The sequence below is a fragment of the Sesamum indicum genome, linkage group LG3 (genome assembly GCF_026168435.1).
Source record: "Sesamum indicum cultivar Baizhima isolate 11 linkage group LG3, ASM2616843v1, whole genome shotgun sequence".
NCBI classification, from domain to species: Eukaryota; Viridiplantae; Streptophyta; class Magnoliopsida; order Lamiales; family Pedaliaceae; genus Sesamum; species Sesamum indicum.
This window is the reverse complement of record NC_142659.1, coordinates 1,105,645-1,122,003: the sequence shown is the minus strand read 5'-3', so window position 1 is coordinate 1,122,003 and position 16,359 is coordinate 1,105,645. Positions and strand designations below refer to the sequence as shown.

General features: G+C 35.3%; 3 protein-coding genes across 6 annotated transcripts; 2 read left to right on the top strand and 1 right to left on the bottom strand.

Moving 5' to 3' along the window:
- The first annotated feature begins 727 nt into the window (after window positions 1-727).
- Window positions 728-4,603, top strand: SCL28 (SC35-like splicing factor 28). Of its 2 annotated transcripts, none has more exons than XM_088879232.1 (7): window positions 728-1,018; window positions 1,586-1,663; window positions 1,762-1,926; window positions 2,040-2,098; window positions 2,281-2,320; window positions 3,881-4,147; window positions 4,378-4,603. In XM_088879232.1, the coding sequence occupies exons 1-7, from the start codon at window positions 861-863 to the stop codon at window positions 4,385-4,387; spliced, it is 777 nt and encodes a 258-aa protein (XP_088735358.1). In that variant the 5' UTR covers window positions 728-860; the 3' UTR covers window positions 4,388-4,603. The 2 variants fall into 2 exon arrangements, with proteins under 2 accessions (XP_088735358.1, XP_011071503.3); XM_011073201.3 differs by having other exon boundaries at window positions 730-1,018; window positions 3,881-4,168.
- A 5,388-nt stretch (window positions 4,604-9,991) lies between these two features.
- On the top strand, window positions 9,992-13,011 carry LOC105156931 (U1 small nuclear ribonucleoprotein C). Of its 2 annotated transcripts, none has more exons than XM_011073199.3 (6): window positions 9,992-10,168; window positions 10,289-10,331; window positions 11,361-11,402; window positions 11,499-11,748; window positions 12,067-12,333; window positions 12,550-13,011. In XM_011073199.3, exons 1-5 carry the CDS (start codon window positions 10,161-10,163, stop codon window positions 12,318-12,320), a joined length of 597 nt encoding a protein of 198 aa, XP_011071501.1. In that variant the 5' UTR covers window positions 9,992-10,160; the 3' UTR covers window positions 12,321-12,333; window positions 12,550-13,011. The 2 variants fall into 2 exon arrangements, with proteins under 2 accessions (XP_011071501.1, XP_011071502.1); XM_011073200.3 differs by having other exon boundaries at window positions 9,993-10,168; window positions 12,740-13,011.
- Window positions 13,012-13,182: 171 nt separating this feature from the next.
- On the bottom strand, window positions 13,183-15,341 carry LOC105156930 (DNA mismatch repair protein). Of its 2 annotated transcripts, none has more exons than XR_847396.3 (3): window positions 15,104-15,337; window positions 14,046-14,224; window positions 13,183-13,498 (listed from the first exon to the last, which is right to left on the bottom strand). XR_847396.3 is itself a non-coding variant. In XM_011073198.3 (3 exons), exons 1-2 carry the CDS (start codon window positions 15,192-15,194, stop codon window positions 14,100-14,102), a joined length of 216 nt encoding a protein of 71 aa, XP_011071500.1. In that variant the 5' UTR covers window positions 15,195-15,341; the 3' UTR covers window positions 13,183-13,498; window positions 14,084-14,099. The 2 variants fall into 2 exon arrangements, 1 of the variants encoding a protein (XP_011071500.1); XM_011073198.3 differs by having other exon boundaries at window positions 14,084-14,224; window positions 15,104-15,341.
- Window positions 15,342-16,359: the final 1,018 nt, after the last annotated feature.

Here is a 16,359-nt window from a genome sequence, read left to right as displayed (position 1 = left end):
AAAATTGGTTAGATATAAATGAAAAAATTTCAAAGAGAGTGTACATGTAATTTTTTTTTTTCTTTTGAAGAAAAGTATAATTTTATATTCTGGGAGCTAAGTGTAATTAATCAAAAAATAAAAGGAAAAGAAAAAGAAAGCAAATGGGCTGGCGGCCCAAAGATGGTCAGTCAAGCAAGGCCCACATACTGATCCAAGACATAGAAAGTGTTTGGTTTTGATTTTGGGCCATCTCAACATTTCCATGTTTGGGTAGAATTATTTTGTCAATTTTTTGACTAATTTTTGGAACAGTGTTATAATTAAAAAATATTAATTATTTTAATTCACTCAAAATTAAAAAAATTATATACATACTTATACTGTCATATATATATATATAAATATATATAAAAGAGACATGATTTCACAATGAACAATATTTTTTGTCTCTCACCATCCAACATCAAATATACTATACTTATTTTATATTATTTTCAAAAATAAATTCAAACATATACATTAATTTTAATATATATTTATTTATTTTTATTTTTTTTCTTTATTTTTACAAAACACACTAAAACAAGGTAAAAATGAACCAAACATAGTGAGAAGAAGCGAAGAGGGCTCTATCATTATTTCAGGAACTAGAGGGAGCATTTCGTAATTATTGTAAAATGAGGGGGAAATTATGCAATTTCCCACTCTCCCTCCAAAATTTCGTTCATAGACACACGCTTATATCAAACGAAGCACCACTCGGCGCTTCTTTTCTATCTTATCGGCGATAGGGTTAGGGTTTTTCATTGTCCGAGTTTGATTAGGGTTTTTTCGACCTGAAATTTCACGGGAAATAGCGGGAAGCAAAAAAGAAACTTATGGCTAGGCACCGTAGCAGAAGTCGCAGTCGGAGTCGCAGCCGTAGCCGTAGCCCAGTGAGGCGAAAGCGTTACGACGACCCACGGGAGCGACGCCGTGATCACCGCTCTCCTGCCCCCTCTGGCCTCCTCGTTCGGAACATTTCTCTCAGTGCTAGGTCTTTTTCTTTCTGAATAAGACTTGCTTAATCACGACGTAGATTCTTATTGAACGTATTACCGATTCTGTGAGAAAAAAATACGAAAAGATGGAAGAAAACGAGAACCAATTATTGGTATGTTCGTTACTAGAAGGAAGATAGGTAAGAGAGGGGAAAGGGTTCCGTATTGATGTGTTATATGTTGAAAATCAATAGACTGTGATTTTGGAGATCACTAAAAAAGTGGCATTGTAGATTTTATTGGGTGTTGAGGTGCATGTGTCACATCCTAATGAATTTTATTTTATTTTTATTTGATGAAATAACAAAGTAGAATTGATTCTTCAGTATTTAGGGCAAATAGCTCTTTGAGAAATTTGAAATTCTGCTGTTTCCTTCGAACTTCGTTTGATCTAATTATTTAAATTATCATAATGTAGCGTTTCTGATGAAACACAAATATTTTCTGTTGGAAGCTAAAATGTGCAAATGAGTTTGCCCATTATATCTTCTTCTTTTTTTCTTTTGGCGTTCAGAGCATCTATATCTGCGTGAACTAATGATGGTTATGTATTTGTTATGAAGGCCGGAGGACCTAAGGGTTCCTTTTGAAAGATTTGGTCCAATAAAGGATGTTTATTTGCCCAAGAATTACTACACAGGGTATGTTTCTCTGTTAGGCGCTTCTAGAGCTTTATAGGCCTTAGTTGATACTACTATTCAAATCTATGTACAAGTAATACTTGGTAATGATATTGCAGAGAACCTCGTGGCTTTGGATTTGTCAAGTTTCGGTACCCTGAAGATGCAGCTGAAGCAAAAAGCCACCTGGATCGCACAGTTATTGGTGGACGTGAAATAAGGATTGTGTTTGCTGAAGAGAACAGGAAAACTCCTCAAGAAATGCGTAGGATTACTCGCGTGAGGTTGTATTTGTGTTATGCTTTTTTTGTTCTTTAATCTTTGCCTTTTGTCTAAGTATTGGGTTAACATTCTTTATTGGTTGCTAATTTCGTCTGGCTTTGCTATTTATTTGCAGCTCCCGTGGAAGCTACAGGCGACGAAGTCCATCATTTTCTCCTAGACGCCAACATCAGTGTCAGTGGAAATTTCAACTTTACTTTCTCTTCTTTGGGACATCTAAGATCCAGAACTTGTTAAAATTCTATAAATCTTATAGCTTGCTTATGTGAATAAATGCTGATTGACGCAACACATTCAAACCTTTTATTTATTATGTAAATAATCTTTCTGAGAGGTTGTGGTTTCATATATGGCAGCTTATTCACGATCCCCTTCTCCAGCAAGGCGTGACTCAAGGTCTGTTTTATTTATATTGAACAAAGTTTATTTGTTAACATATCCTATCTGTCCCACCTACAGTCATGTCTAGAATGTTTATCTAAAACTTTTGTTTGAATCTCACGTTTGGTTTCATGTTTGATTCTTGAATAGTTTTCATTTGACTGTATGTACCTTGAGTATTAGATTGTTCGTCATGGCTTCATGTTGTCGTAATTATTATTCGGACTTTAGGTTTTTTCATACTCAGCCATTCATGCTAGGTGCATGAGCCAATAGCTGTTGGTTTGATGGCAGTATGTTTCTTCTGAAATATCACTGTAGCCATCTTAATGCCTCCACATCCTGTGTAATTGAGATGTCTGAGAATGTTTTGTTAATGTTCCTGAGCTCTTTCTTTCCTCTTCTTCCATCAGCCAAGGAGTAAGGTGGTTGTAAATTGGTTTTAAGTTATGTTTTTTGTATAAGGTCTCAATGATGATTCTTGAAGATATTATGGTGCATTATATGACTGGTAACTCAACAAATTTTGTGGTTCATATTTTTTTCCGCCCAACAAGTGTTCAAGCAGTGAAGTCTTTAGTATTTCCAGCTTTAGAGACTCAATATTTGCTCTCTTGTTGCTATGTTTTCTTGGAATTATGTGAATTCCCTTAAACATGTGTTGCATGTCTTCTAGTGGATCTGAATGACACATCTGCTGATGGCCTTATCTATGCAGATTGTAATTGACAAAGAGTGACATAAAGAATGCAAGGGTAATAAAGAGAAATGAGAAAAGGGATCATAAAGTCAAAGAGTACTTGCTTTATGTTTTTGTCAATGCCCCTGCAGAAGTTTGTAATTCCGATCTTGTCATGGATAAACTTCAAATTCTACGGAATTATGTTTTCTTATGCCTTCTGCCTTGTTAAGGCTTTTGCCTTGCATTGGAGGGCCAACAGACTTGGTATGATGTGTGAAATGATTTTAGGATTAGGAACGTTTCATTTTTTATTTGGCTTGTAAGTTTGATTTCCTAATGTTGCATACTATCCAGTTAAAGAAAGAATCTAAAGCTTATAGTTGGCCAAAGAAAGAAACCACTTCAAAGAAGCAAAGCCTTTCAAAGTTATTATGATTGGAGTGTGGTGAAAATGCCCAAGAAAAAGATAGTATCAAGTTCTAAATGTCGTGGCAAGGACAGCTGGGAAGTTTCAGATGCTGATGAACCTGAACACTGCTTTAAAGCCTTAAACAGTGTGTGGATCAAAGTGTATAATTTTTCCCCAGAAATTCTGTGAAAGTTGCAGGTAAAGGTCATGCTTCAGTCATTAGATATTCCCAGACAGGTTCTCTTGTTTCATCATACTGAAAGCCGTAAAAGCTTCTTTTAAGTTATCCACGACCAGTCATTTTGAATTCTATTTTAGTTCCATGAAGTGGTGACTTGGACAGGTTCCCCTTGTATGAGAGTCAGAGATTTTAACAGCTGTTTTGATGCAATTATTGTCTGGGTTTTTCATTTTTACATGAGATGCTGGCATTAAATTGCAATAGTTCACTAATTGTTTATGTGTTTCCTGTTCTATTCAATAGAGACAGGGGCCATGGAGCCAGGGATGATTACTACTCCCCACGAAGATCTAGATCTGTGTCTAGATCAGTTTCTCCTAGGGATGACAAAAGTTACAGGTCCCGTGAAAGGTCAAGGCGTTCCAAATCTTCCTCCCGCTCTGGTTCTCCACGGGATGAGAGAAACCACAAGCCAAGCCGCCGGTCCCCCAGTCCTAGAGCAAATGGTCAGACAGCTTATGCACATAGCAGGTCTCAGAGTCCTAGGAAGAACTCCAAGAGCCCAGCAAGGTCTCTTTCTAGATCCAACAGGTCTGTTTGACACTTCATCTTAGCTGAATGTGAAAAAAATAAAAAAGAAACATCTTTTAATCATTGTAACATTTGGTTTTGATGTCCCTGCAAGATTGAGATATAAGATTGTTTCTTGTATTTGCAACTCTTTCCCCATGCTTGCAAACATGGCCAGGTGCAGTTTAATGAATCTTTGACTGTTTTTCTTTTTCTTCTGCTGGGTGCAGTCCTCAATGATGGCTCGTTTGGTTTTGCTGCTATCGACTTGATATAGATTGTGACCATGAGAATGGAAACCGACGCTTTATGAGGGATGATACTATGTGGCTCTTGTTAGTTTGTTTGACTTTTATGTCTAATGTAACTATCTTTTTCTAGAGATTTGATGCAACCTAGTGAGATTTCTGGATGTTTATTTTATCAACAGTATTATAGTGTACTACATTATTTGCAGCTTAGTTTTATACTAGTAGCTGAAATTACTAAAATTAATTGATTCGGATGGTCATAATATCTTCTTGTTGCCAGTGATGACGGTCTACTTACCAAAGTGGAGCGAAACGGAGTATGGGGTTGTATATTAATGCTTATGCGTTCGTTGGGATTAGAACCAATTACATATATAGAGTTTTATGATGTGGATCTGGTAACAAGCAGCAGTAGTAGAGCTTTATTTTATGGTTTGTTTCTCTGCTTGGACTTGGTATGGTTTTTGGTCGCAACATGATTTAGAGTGTGTTGGGGGTGAAGTTTGTAAGTTTTCAAAAAATGTTGATAATTCCTCAGCTATGATGGGGTGTTGTATAAGCTTATAATTTTTAATTCCAAAAGGAGAAGGTTAGAAGTATAAAATATATGTTTTTCTCTAGAATTATTTGAAATTATTTAATTGTTGGACCAACATATTATATCACTCTAAATTATTTAATAGTTGTATAGATTTTTGTAACATTACATAGGAAAAGAAAGATGTTCATAATATAAATTTATTGATTTCACTTAAAGTAGGTAGTTTATTATTAAATATTACATTTTTGCATCCTAGGTAAATTATGAGTACCTTTGAGGTTCGGTATAATTACGAATAATTTTTTAAAATTAAAGGTCGTTAAAGTAAATTTTCTTTATAATGGGTTGTCACAAGAGGAAATTCTTGTTATACGACTGTTAATTGTTTAAATGGATATTTGTAATTTTTTAAAATATTAGGAGTTATTTGTAATTATAATAAAGTTTAGGAAATTATGTTGCAATTTATCGTTCCATCGTGATTTTATGGTTTGCATATACATCTGTTGCAGGAAGTGAGGCTAAGTAGGTTGTATCACATTCAAATACTCTATATATGTCTGTGTAGTTATGCAGACAGGGTCTAGTAGGTTGGGTTTGGGCTTGATTGGAATTTTAGCTGACTTTTCCGGTAATCATATCGGTTGCTGCTATGCTATTCCTATTCCACCTCTCTATTCCGGTAATCATATATGAACTCAATCTCGCCAACAACTAGGACTTGTCGAAGCTTAGGAAGACAATTGGTCCATGTTTATAGGAATTTTTTCTTAGCCCCAATTTAAATCGTCAGTTGTATAATCAAATTCAATTAATTATATAATAAGTATTATTTTATTTATTATATGAATTAATTGCTTTTTATAACAATATATCATATTATATGATGGTCGGCAAAATTTGATCAGATTTGGACAGAATTGAATTTTATGATTTATTGCCTACTGACACCACCTAATTGTAGGGCTAGTGTCAAAATTTGGATACATAGTTTTGCTTAAAATTTGGTATTTCTGGAAGGATAAGCGAATCGGTTCGTGAATGCGCAAACGGAATTGAAGGACGAAAATAATAAAATAGCATAAAAAATTAAACATAAAGCGTTCGAACCAAAGGGGTGTAATCTTGGTATTCCCGAACATTCGATGTAGTATGAAAAGGAGAATATAAAAAATTCATACGAGACTATGGTTATAAAATCGAGATGGGAAGTATAAATTTAAAATAAAATTATCTCTTAACAATTTAAGCTTCCAATCGGTTTTTGTGTTGAATAGTTCACCCAAGGTTCCAAACTAGCAACCCACTAAAAAAGGTCCACACCACACCGGAACGAACGAGACCTTGATCTTTTTGCTAGAGGGGATCAAAGCCAAACTCCCACCTAGTGAGAGAGGTGAGGGGCGGCCAAGAGCAAAAGGAGAGGGAGAGATTTTTGTGTGTTGTGTGTTGTATAATTATTTCCTAAATAATCATATACAATACATATATATACCTTGTATATATAAGTAGGAATGTGTCTAGATGCATCCCACTCGTCTATAAGGTAACTCCTCCATTTTTATGGTATGATCCAATAATGTCATATAGAGAGGGTCCTAGTTATGGCCAAAATTGCACTTTCCAAAAATAAAATTTTTTTAGTCAACTCTCATTCCATTAATTTGCTAGTGGGAATTAATTAGTGGGCCGAATTTATATAAAAATAAATTCAAGGCCCAATGAATTTCTAATTAAATTTAATTTAATAAAATTCAGTTACTAATTAAGCTTAATAATTATTTAATCCAATTAAATATACAAGCCCAATTCATTAATTAATAAAGATAAGTCCAATTATATCCATTCAATGGGACCCCATATGTGAGTAATCCAATTACTTATACCTTACAGAATTAATTCCAAATTATTTTGTTCTTTTTCGGTGATTTATGTATGACTCTTTAGGTTAACCTTTCAGCTAGACTTGAGCTAGTGTCCAACATTATCGATTAATTAAATCCAATTTAATTAATCGTTCTTATTCAACTATTGATTAAGAAAGCCCTCTACCATGAGTGACCGTTTAACAACGATTCATGGCACTAGAGATTAGGTGAATGTCCGTGTGAACATTTAGGCTCCCGAGTCCATACGGGTACGACCCTTCCATCTACCGTCTTTTGGCCTTAGTCTAGGGCATGAAATTGGTGTCGGTTCCCATCATGGACTAGGTGCTTATGTTTTAATACTTGAGACGGCATCACGCTTAATTATTCAACATAGAAACCACTTTTTCCTATTCGATCAACCACTGTAGCCACAGGTTCATAAAGCTGAACGCGTCTCCAAGAGCATAGGAGATACATCTGCCACATACTAACATGGGACGGATCCTCTTCTTAGAACTCACTGTCCTCATTACATACTCCGACTGCACTGGATAAGACTTATAATGATCATGTATGCGACACAATCACCTCTCGCACAAATCCAAGATACAGTCATTTTATGTACGTGACTACATGATTCCTTAAGTATGAGGACCACTTCCATAGTATCGGAGCCGGGGATACTGATCAAGCCTCTAAAGCTTACATATGACGAACCCCACGAGTTAGTTCAGTCAGTTGACCAGCTTGTCAACTAACCCACTGAAATTGCATAGACGTTCAACGTTTGTCGCTGATGAAACACGATATTTATTCAGTGAATGCAATACTCAGTGTAAGTCTCAATAAGACTCTCGATGTCCAGTTTTGAGGTCCTCGACTTGGGATGTTTCAGACCAACCCTCATAAGCGGGTTATGTAACCGCTATCTAATGCGCAACCCAACTACATGGGTTATCTAAATGGTCTATGGGTATCTGTTGTGACGTTAAAGCAGTGCTCAACATAATTGGTAAGTACAACAGACACATGTAACAAAGACGAATACTTACCATATTCATCGGGATAATATTACTTAAATAAAGATCACTTGAAAGTTCTCAAAAACGCCAATCCAATTAACTTTTTGATCACTTATTTCAACAATCTCCCACTTGATTTTAAAGCCATTTACCCATATTTTTGAACTAATCTGATCATGAGCAATATGCAATATCGGCTAGGTCTTATAGGTCTACCGCAATTCTGCCAATGCTCTACAGTCCAATCGCATGTCACATTTTCTTACCATCGCTCCAAGCAGATGGTGGTGTCTAAATTTTTTTTTGGATCTGTGATGAGATCTCGGGTCTTTTTAGCTTGTGTCATAGCTTAGTTGTCATCCTCCATTGTGACTATTAGTGCGGCCATGCTACGTAGCACACCCAACAATTGGGTGAACTTTTAAAGTTACCGTACATTCTTTCATGATGAAACTTGTTGTGGTGTTCCACTTGGAACCTTTTCAAGTTACCACATCATCATAAACTCTCCATTAATGTGCATCAAGAGCTCTTCTTTAATCTTTATTCAGGTATTAAAGATAGTTCTTTAACAGTTGTCTACTGCCTCGTCAGTACACACCCGATATCCGTTGTTATGCTTAAAGTATATGCAACAAGAAGCTTGGTGCATTGAACAACATTCTCATGCTGCCACAACAGAAAAGTAGGGTATGTCAAATATCTAAGTTCCTTATCAGTCCATCATGATTGAATTTTAGACAACTTATCCCTAGATAGGATCCAATTCTTACATGGAGAGTCACATGAATAATATTCGTGTTTTAGTATTCCATAATATCTTTCTATCATTCCAAATGATCAAGATGTTTTAACACCTAAAACACTAGGAATACAATTAAGCTCCCACTAACCTTCTACCTTGTTCTTGACCTTATGAACTTGTCAAAAATAAATATTCCAGATACAGGCCGTTCAAATCTAGTTTGAACTCTATAGCGGATATTTTAGCTTCGAGCCATTTATTGGATCGATGTCTTACATCGCTTCCCCTTATCCAATTAAACTTAGAAACTCGGTCATTTCAGGTAACTGGAGCTTTCTAGTCGTCCTTTTCGCAGAAATGGAATATAGTTAGTAAGGATTTGATTACAGATGATGTTTGCATTATTCCGTAATAAACCTGCACAAATCAGATGCCGAGTCTAATTTGCCTCCCATTAATCCCTTGACGTATCCAGAACCATTCCTCATATTCAAGAACTTTAATATGGATTGCCAAGCTATATCAAATATGGTGGGATCACAACTTTAAGAAAATGCCATATTTTTTAACTTGGTAATTTTCGAATGTCCATATCCAGATGGGTTAGGTAATTGAAAAAAACGTTATCCTAAAATTTACAGAATAAATGTTATAGACTCTTTGTTAAAATAATAATAGATAAAAAATCGTTAAATTTTTTCTTTTTCTTTTTTTTTAAAAAAATGAAGGTTGATGTGACTATTTGGTGTGGGAGGCAGTAAGTTTCTTTTCTTATTTTCTTTCTTTTCTTTGTAAGTGCAGAGGCCGTTGCTATTTTTTATATGTTGGTAGGGTTTTTGTTTATTAGTATTTCTATAGAGGGTTAAAATAAATTTTGTATTTAATAATATTCAGAATAAATTACAGCTACTTTTTTTAAAATTTGGTATAATTACAAATACATTATGTTGTTTAAAAAATATAAATACTCATAAAAAAAAATAATTATCTAATCCCTGGACGTTGAGGTGGATATTACTACTTTACCCTTGCTTAATTTTAAAAAAAATAAAAAAAAATATTTAAAAAAATACAAAAATAATTTGAGGTTGGGATCCGAATGGAGGCTAGCAGAATGAGCTCGTTGTTAGACGAGCGTTAAAAATCAGAGAGGTATTTATAATTTTTCAAATAATCAGAGGGTATTTATAATTATATCAAATATAAGGAGAATTGATTATAATTTATTTTAATAATTACTACAAAAGAGTGTGGGCTATGTGGGGAATAGACCCAGCCAAACTGTAAATTTGGGCCGATAATTGGGCTCATTTTTCTTTACTCCTCATCAGTGCTGTTGGGCCTAAATGGGCCGAGAAGGCTTGGTCAGTCTGGCCCATCATGAAGCCGGCGAAGCTTTTGTTAGGATGAGCTCTCTCTCTCTCTGTCTCCCGCAACAGCGAGAAACCCTACAGTTTTCACTCCAAAAACCTCTCTAATCGCCATATGATTTAATTTTACTCGTTAATTTTGCTGTAAATCTCTACGCCTTTCTCGTCGATTATTTGTATTTGAGATCCGGATTTGGTACGGTTTTTGCTCTAATGCCACGGTACTGATATCTTCACCTTCTTCTTTGTGTGGTTTCATGCACAAATTTCTCATTTTCCTCTGAAAAATAGTTGCAATTACTGGGAGAATTGATCCTTTTTTTTTTTTTTTTGGCTTGCAGGTACTACTGTGATTATTGCGACACTTACTTGACCCATGATTCTGTAAGATTTCTTTCTCAAACTCTTGTGTATTTTTGAGTTTTGTTATTGCCTTGATTATTTCTGTTTTCTTTCTGGTTCGTAGTCAGAATTTGTGATGTTTGACTGTTATTTCTTGTGATTTCGCTGTTCTGGGCTTTTTTTGGTTTTTTGCTTGGATTAAATCCTAAAACTCATTTAATTAAATTTTAATATGAGAGTTGTCTGACATTAGTTGGAATTTGATAAAAAAAAAATTCCATTTTATAGAACTTGATTATTGGACCAAATTATTACAAATTTAAATGCATTTGCTTTAGGAGTCTCGTGTCTTCTCTTATAGAATATATGTCAAAAAGCTGAAATTTCTTAAATTGATAACCCTACATTGTGGTCGAAGTCTTCTGTGAATCTTGATTTTACATTGGTTCTGAGCAGGTATAACTGCCTGGTAGGGTTTTCTCATATATTTACAATTGTGGCTAATATATGTTGTTTTTATTTTCATTTTTGGTGTGTGTTGTATCTAGTTTAGAATATATTAATTGTAATATTTCAACTCGAGGGGATATCTGAATCCAGCTTAAATTGGTGCATATCAGTAAAAATTCTGTGCCTCCAGACAATTGATAAAACACACTTGGAAGCTTGATAGAATTTTGCTAGAAATGTGTTCTGGGACAGGCTAGCTTAAAACTAGTTTAGACTAGGATGTACGGAGTTTTTTATGTTGCGTACGGGATGTAAGCCAATTTTCCTCGTAAACCTGTTTAAAATTGATCATGCTAAAAGTGGTGTTTGCCAATATCCTTTAAGAAGAGAAGGGTGGAGATACATAAACTTCTAATCTCTAACCTAGTCTACATGGATCACAATGGAAGTGCATTTAAGCATCTCTTTTCTATGAAAATCAAGAATGCTCATGTGCATCATCATTTGATGTTATCAAATACAGCATGCACTGTGCAATGATTGTGTAAACGCTAGTTTTCTGATGCTTCAGCATAAACCGTGCTGTATTTTCTAAGAATAAAATTCTTTTTGTTTTTTCAGCCTTCCGTCAGAAAGCAGCATAATGCTGGTTACAAACACAAGGTATAGCGCTCACCAATGAAGTAGTAGAGTATTGATTCATATAATCATCAGGAACTTTTTCAATTTCACTGATGATGAATATATCCACGTATCCAGGCAAATATAAGGGCTTATTACCAGAAGTTTGAAGAACAGCAAACACAGATTTTGATTGATCAGAAGATCAAGGAGCATCTTGGGCAGGCGGCAGCATACCAACAAATTGGTGCAGCTTATAACCAACATCTTGCTGCTTACCCTGGAGGACGACCACGCCTGCCTATACCACCTCCAATGTTGCCTATTCCAGGCGCAATGCCGCTGGCCCCTGGTGTAAGACCACCTGTTTTGCCAGTTCCTGTTCCTGGTAAACCAACTGTGCCTGCTACTTAAATTTTTCTATTAATTACATAACCACAACCAACTGTTTATAAATCAATGATCAAAATGAAATTTTGATTGACCATCTTTGGCAAGGGCATCATTAGAGCGTGTAGGCTATTTCTTTTGTTTAGCCAATTCCAGAAATGCTTGTGCTCAGCTTTTGTTGAGTTGAGTTGGTGACTTCTCTGGCCTTGTTGTCCTTGCTGCTCAATTTAAAGGGACCAAAAAAAAGAAGATAAATTAAACTGAAACTTCAGAAACTAATCTCAGCAGTACTGAATTTCTCCTTTTGCTGGCTTAGGTTATGGAGCTGCTCCACTGGGGCCAATGCAGCCCCAACCTGGTTCTTCTTTGCCCCTACCACCGGGTGGGGCTCCAGCGCCACCAAGTACAAGTGCCCCTCCACCAGTTCCAGGAGGAGGCCCACCCCCTAGTTCTAGTGGTGTTCTTCCCCCTGCTACACAAATGTTTAATGCTAATCCCACTGGAACTACTGCTGCTACTGCAACTCCAGGGGGCTATTCTTATCCACAAACCTCCCAGACGAGTAATTGATTTGTCTGAAAAGGTAAGTGCATTCACAATATTGCTGAATCCTTTGCTTATAATGGTGTCTTTCCCTGATTTAACAATTTATTTTAGTTCTAGTTTTCAAAGAAAGAAAGTTAAGCCTCATTGCAAAGACGTCCTCTGTGTGCTTCCTTCATTCTTTGCATAAGAATCACTTGTGATGCTACTTTTCATTTTGGGTGTAAGACATTTTCCTCTTTTGCCTCCTCATTAGGGCCTGGGAAGCTTGATGGCTCACCCCATGCCCTGGGCTTCAAAGTTCTGAGACAACTGAAACTGATGAGTTTGCAGGGATGCACAACCAAGGATACTTGACATACTCAAAATTTCTATGCCCTGTTTTTTTGGAACCCATCTGAAATACTGCTGGACCTACTAATACTATTAGTTCTGTGCTTTTGCAGGTTAAGAGTATTCAAGTTGCGCTGAGCACTGCCTTTCCAGTCCCTAGAATGTAGCATTTCAAGTCTCCAGAGAGAGATTAGGGTACATATGTACTAAAACCATGTTACTGAATTAGCTTGGCCATGAAAACTGCTAATTCTTCGACTAGTTGTTACTCAAAGATAATGGTTGAATTGGTTGTCCATATTTCTCAGTTCTGATAGTCGACTACATGCTGTTGGGCCTTGTTTAGTTGATAAAGAAGACTTGAAAGTAACATTTGGATGCTTCAGGCATGAGTCTCAGTTTTGCTATGCTCATTCATTTGATCTGCATAAGGTGTTTTTGGTGCATGTTGCACAATTACTATGTATTTTTCTCATCAAATTACAGGAGCAGCATTTATCAATTGAGAAGTAAAATACAGCACTATTTATGTGTTGGTTAACCTCAACTTTCAAGATAAGCTCTGAACTTTCGCAGTCCCATTTTCCCCATTCTACAAACAGAACAAAGATAGAAAAGCACCATATCAAGTATTACATCAAAGAGATGTTGTAAAAGCAATCCCGAAAGCAGCAACAAATAACAAATAACCAACAATTAAACCTAGAATGGGTACTTCTTGTCTTTTGAAATAATGAAATTAACTTGACCCAAGAAAAACCCCAAACATTTATATGAAGTTCCAGTGAAAAACATTAAAATTGCTGGCACGATTAGAAGCTCCATCAAGACTAAGCGATTCAACGTTCTTTGTTGAAATGAAATGCGCCCTTCTGCAACCAAAGTGAGGGTCATTACATGGGCCATAATATGTAACATTTGATGTAAGCAAACAAGTGATCACTAGAAACCTGAATCATTTTTCAGCTGCTACAGTGGGAGAGAAATGTTGATTCATTTTCTTAATTTAATTTTCTGAATGAAGCAGAAGAAGTATCTAAAGAAAAGAAGAAATCACATGCAACTGATATACCAGCTATCATAATTTCAACATTATTATATGTTTTCCAACTTACATATTTACACATGTTATGATAGTGGGTTATTAGCCTACTGCAAAAAGCCAGGAATTGACAAAAAGAAATTTATCATAATTCTCTATCCTGGGAAGGCTCTTCATGTTTCACTTGCTCCAAAAAACCCAAACCAGGACCAAAATTTAAGATAATGATCATTAAACACCATTAAAATATCTAAGGATTTAATGGATTCAACCGGTATATAAAACCAGTGTAAGCCCGGTAAGCTAGCTAATAAGCTCAACATATTTTACTACCACCAACTCAAAAACATAACAGGAAAACCGGAGCGAAGTCTCACAATTAAAATCGTGAAGAATGAAGCCCTTTTATACCAACCAAGTGCAAACATGAGCTAGGAACTCTTTCTTGTCTGCTTATCGTGATCTCTCCAAGGATTGAGAGCTTCTCGAATGGCCTGAGCTTCAGGGGTACTCTCCCAAGCCCTCTTCTCTGACTCCAAAACTGTCACTTTATCATCTGTTTGAATCCAAAGTGGAGACATAAAGATCCACACTGCAAAGCTATAACGCCAACTACAAGCAAACCAACTAGCCAAAACAAACATGGACTTGACAACAAGAAGAATATTGCAATATAGAGATTTAAGTCACCACTTGAGAATCAGAAGTTAATCCAAGTGAAAGAATTTGAAGAACTGCAGATATTAAAGTAGAGTAATCCCATCTGAGAGCACTCAATTATTCACATTGATCTACTACTCTGAGGGATTCTAATCACACAGATTTTTACCAACCATAACGAGAGATTGAACTTATTCTATAAAAAGCAACATTCTTGCCCAAACAGAAGTCCTCTATAACTTGCACGAACCCGTTTCCTGAATCCAAGATGGCATTTAACAAGGTAACTGTCCACCTAACCTTAAGTAGCTAGTACTTAACTCTTAGCCCTACAAGAACAAGACACAAAATCCTGGCTATAAACTGAAGTCCAATCAGTAACTTCAGCCCACAGAGCTTTCTCAGGGATAATTTCAGTATTTTCCTAATTTCAGCCCGCAATGAAATTGGTGGCTAGGTTCTATGATCTAATTATGCAGAAGCTCCGATTACAAGGCTCCAATTCCCTACTACCAGCGTCAAGAATTGAAAATATCCAACTTTCTTTACACCGAACTATATCAAGACGAATTTCAACTGCAAACACACACACACACACACACACAAACAAGCTAGGGAGATTGGAAACTAATTGGTCTGAACAATATCTAAAATGGGTTTCCACCATTAATCGATTAAGAGCCACAATGAAGAAATAAGGTTAAAATCTTGAAACTATCTTGTGTTTGTGGGTGGGTGGGTGTGAAGATAGAGGTGAAAAGGAGGGTTCTCACACAGAAGCCCGTTTTGATCATGAAAAGCTCCATGGAACCTCCAATCAACGCTGAAACAACTCCTATTTTCAAGTACCAATCCAAGAACTTCATTGTTTCCGTTCCTTTGTATTGCTTCCTAAAATCAAAACGCTGTTCCAACAATCCCTTTTCTTTGAAAAACAAAATCAAGGAAAAAAATGGAAAATTTCCTCGCAAGTTTTTCCGGGGTTTAGTAGGAAGTCAAGGTGAATGGCACCAAGATCCGATCGAACAAAATTATGGGCTTGTAAGTTTCTGAAGCGTCCAGAACCCAAAGACAGCCCATTTGGTCATACGTTGGGCAACGTTGTGTCGGCCCGTCTCACCTCCCTCTGTCTCCATATTATGCGGGTTAATTATAATTTAGGTAAATTATAATATTTTTTTTTAAATTTAATATAATTATAAATACTTTTTTATTATTTAAAAAATTATAAATACTTCTCTGATATTTGATGAAGTTATATAAATTTGGACGGAGGTTTAAAACTATGAACATCATCTTTACTATTTTTTATTTTTTAAAAAAATAACAAATATTAAAAAATTAAATGAGGTGAATGAAAAAATTTAAAAACTTATAAAAAACTATCCATTTAGTCCATTAAATATTAAAAATTAAAAATAAATAAACTATAATTTATAATCTATAAGGATATTTTTGTCAATTCATCAAAATAATTGCATAAATATTTAATCAAAATTAATGAATTAAGTTAATTATTAAACAGTCTTTAAAATCAATAAAGTATTTATAATTTTTTAAATATATATGTATATATATAATTGTAGCAAATCTCAAAGAGTGAGTTGTAATACATACACTCTACAGCTTACCTCTGAGAAAATGCTAATAGGTAATATGACCACTAAATTCTAAATGAAGAAGTTTACCGACTCCCAACCCACACTGGACCGTATTATTGCCCTTTTATTAAACCATTTTTATTTACAAACTTTGTTTGCCATTTAACATTTTTTATGGAAAATTTGTTGCATTTAATCCTGACGTTATGGGTTTCAGAAAAATAAACTTGAAACAGTAAATTCTTTTACATATATTGATAATATTTTTTGTAATATAACATTGAAGAAAGTGATCGCAATCATTATTTTGGGTCAGAGTATCTAAATAATAATGAGGAATAATCAACAAATTCAAAATTATGAATTATTTATTTCACTTATGTGAATTATATAATTTATTTATAATTATATTAATATATTGATTGAATCA

What these genes read in the sequence shown, in the direction of transcription:
- LOC105156930 (XM_011073198.3), bottom strand. Translation starts at nt 15,194, where the DNA reads ATGAAGTTCTTGGATTGGTACTTGAAAATAGGAGTTGTTTCAGCGTTG. An exon ending in CATGATCAAAACGGGCTTCT is followed by an intron (nt 14,225 to 15,103) that starts GTGTGAGAACCC and finishes GGATTCAAACAG; the next exon opens with ATGATAAAGTGACAGTTTTG.
- LOC105156931 (XM_011073199.3), top strand. An exon ending in ATGCTGGTTACAAACACAAG is followed by an intron (nt 11,403 to 11,498) that starts GTATAGCGCTCA and finishes CCACGTATCCAG; the next exon opens with GCAAATATAAGGGCTTATTA. An exon ending in TTTGCCAGTTCCTGTTCCTG is followed by an intron (nt 11,749 to 12,066) that starts GTAAACCAACTG and finishes TTGCTGGCTTAG; the next exon opens with GTTATGGAGCTGCTCCACTG.
- SCL28 (XM_011073201.3), top strand. Translation starts at nt 861, where the DNA reads ATGGCTAGGCACCGTAGCAGAAGTCGCAGTCGGAGTCGCAGCCGTAGC. An exon ending in CGTAGGATTACTCGCGTGAG is followed by an intron (nt 1,927 to 2,039) that starts GTTGTATTTGTG and finishes ATTTATTTGCAG; the next exon opens with CTCCCGTGGAAGCTACAGGC. An exon ending in CCAGCAAGGCGTGACTCAAG is followed by an intron (nt 2,321 to 3,880) that starts GTCTGTTTTATT and finishes TCTATTCAATAG; the next exon opens with AGACAGGGGCCATGGAGCCA.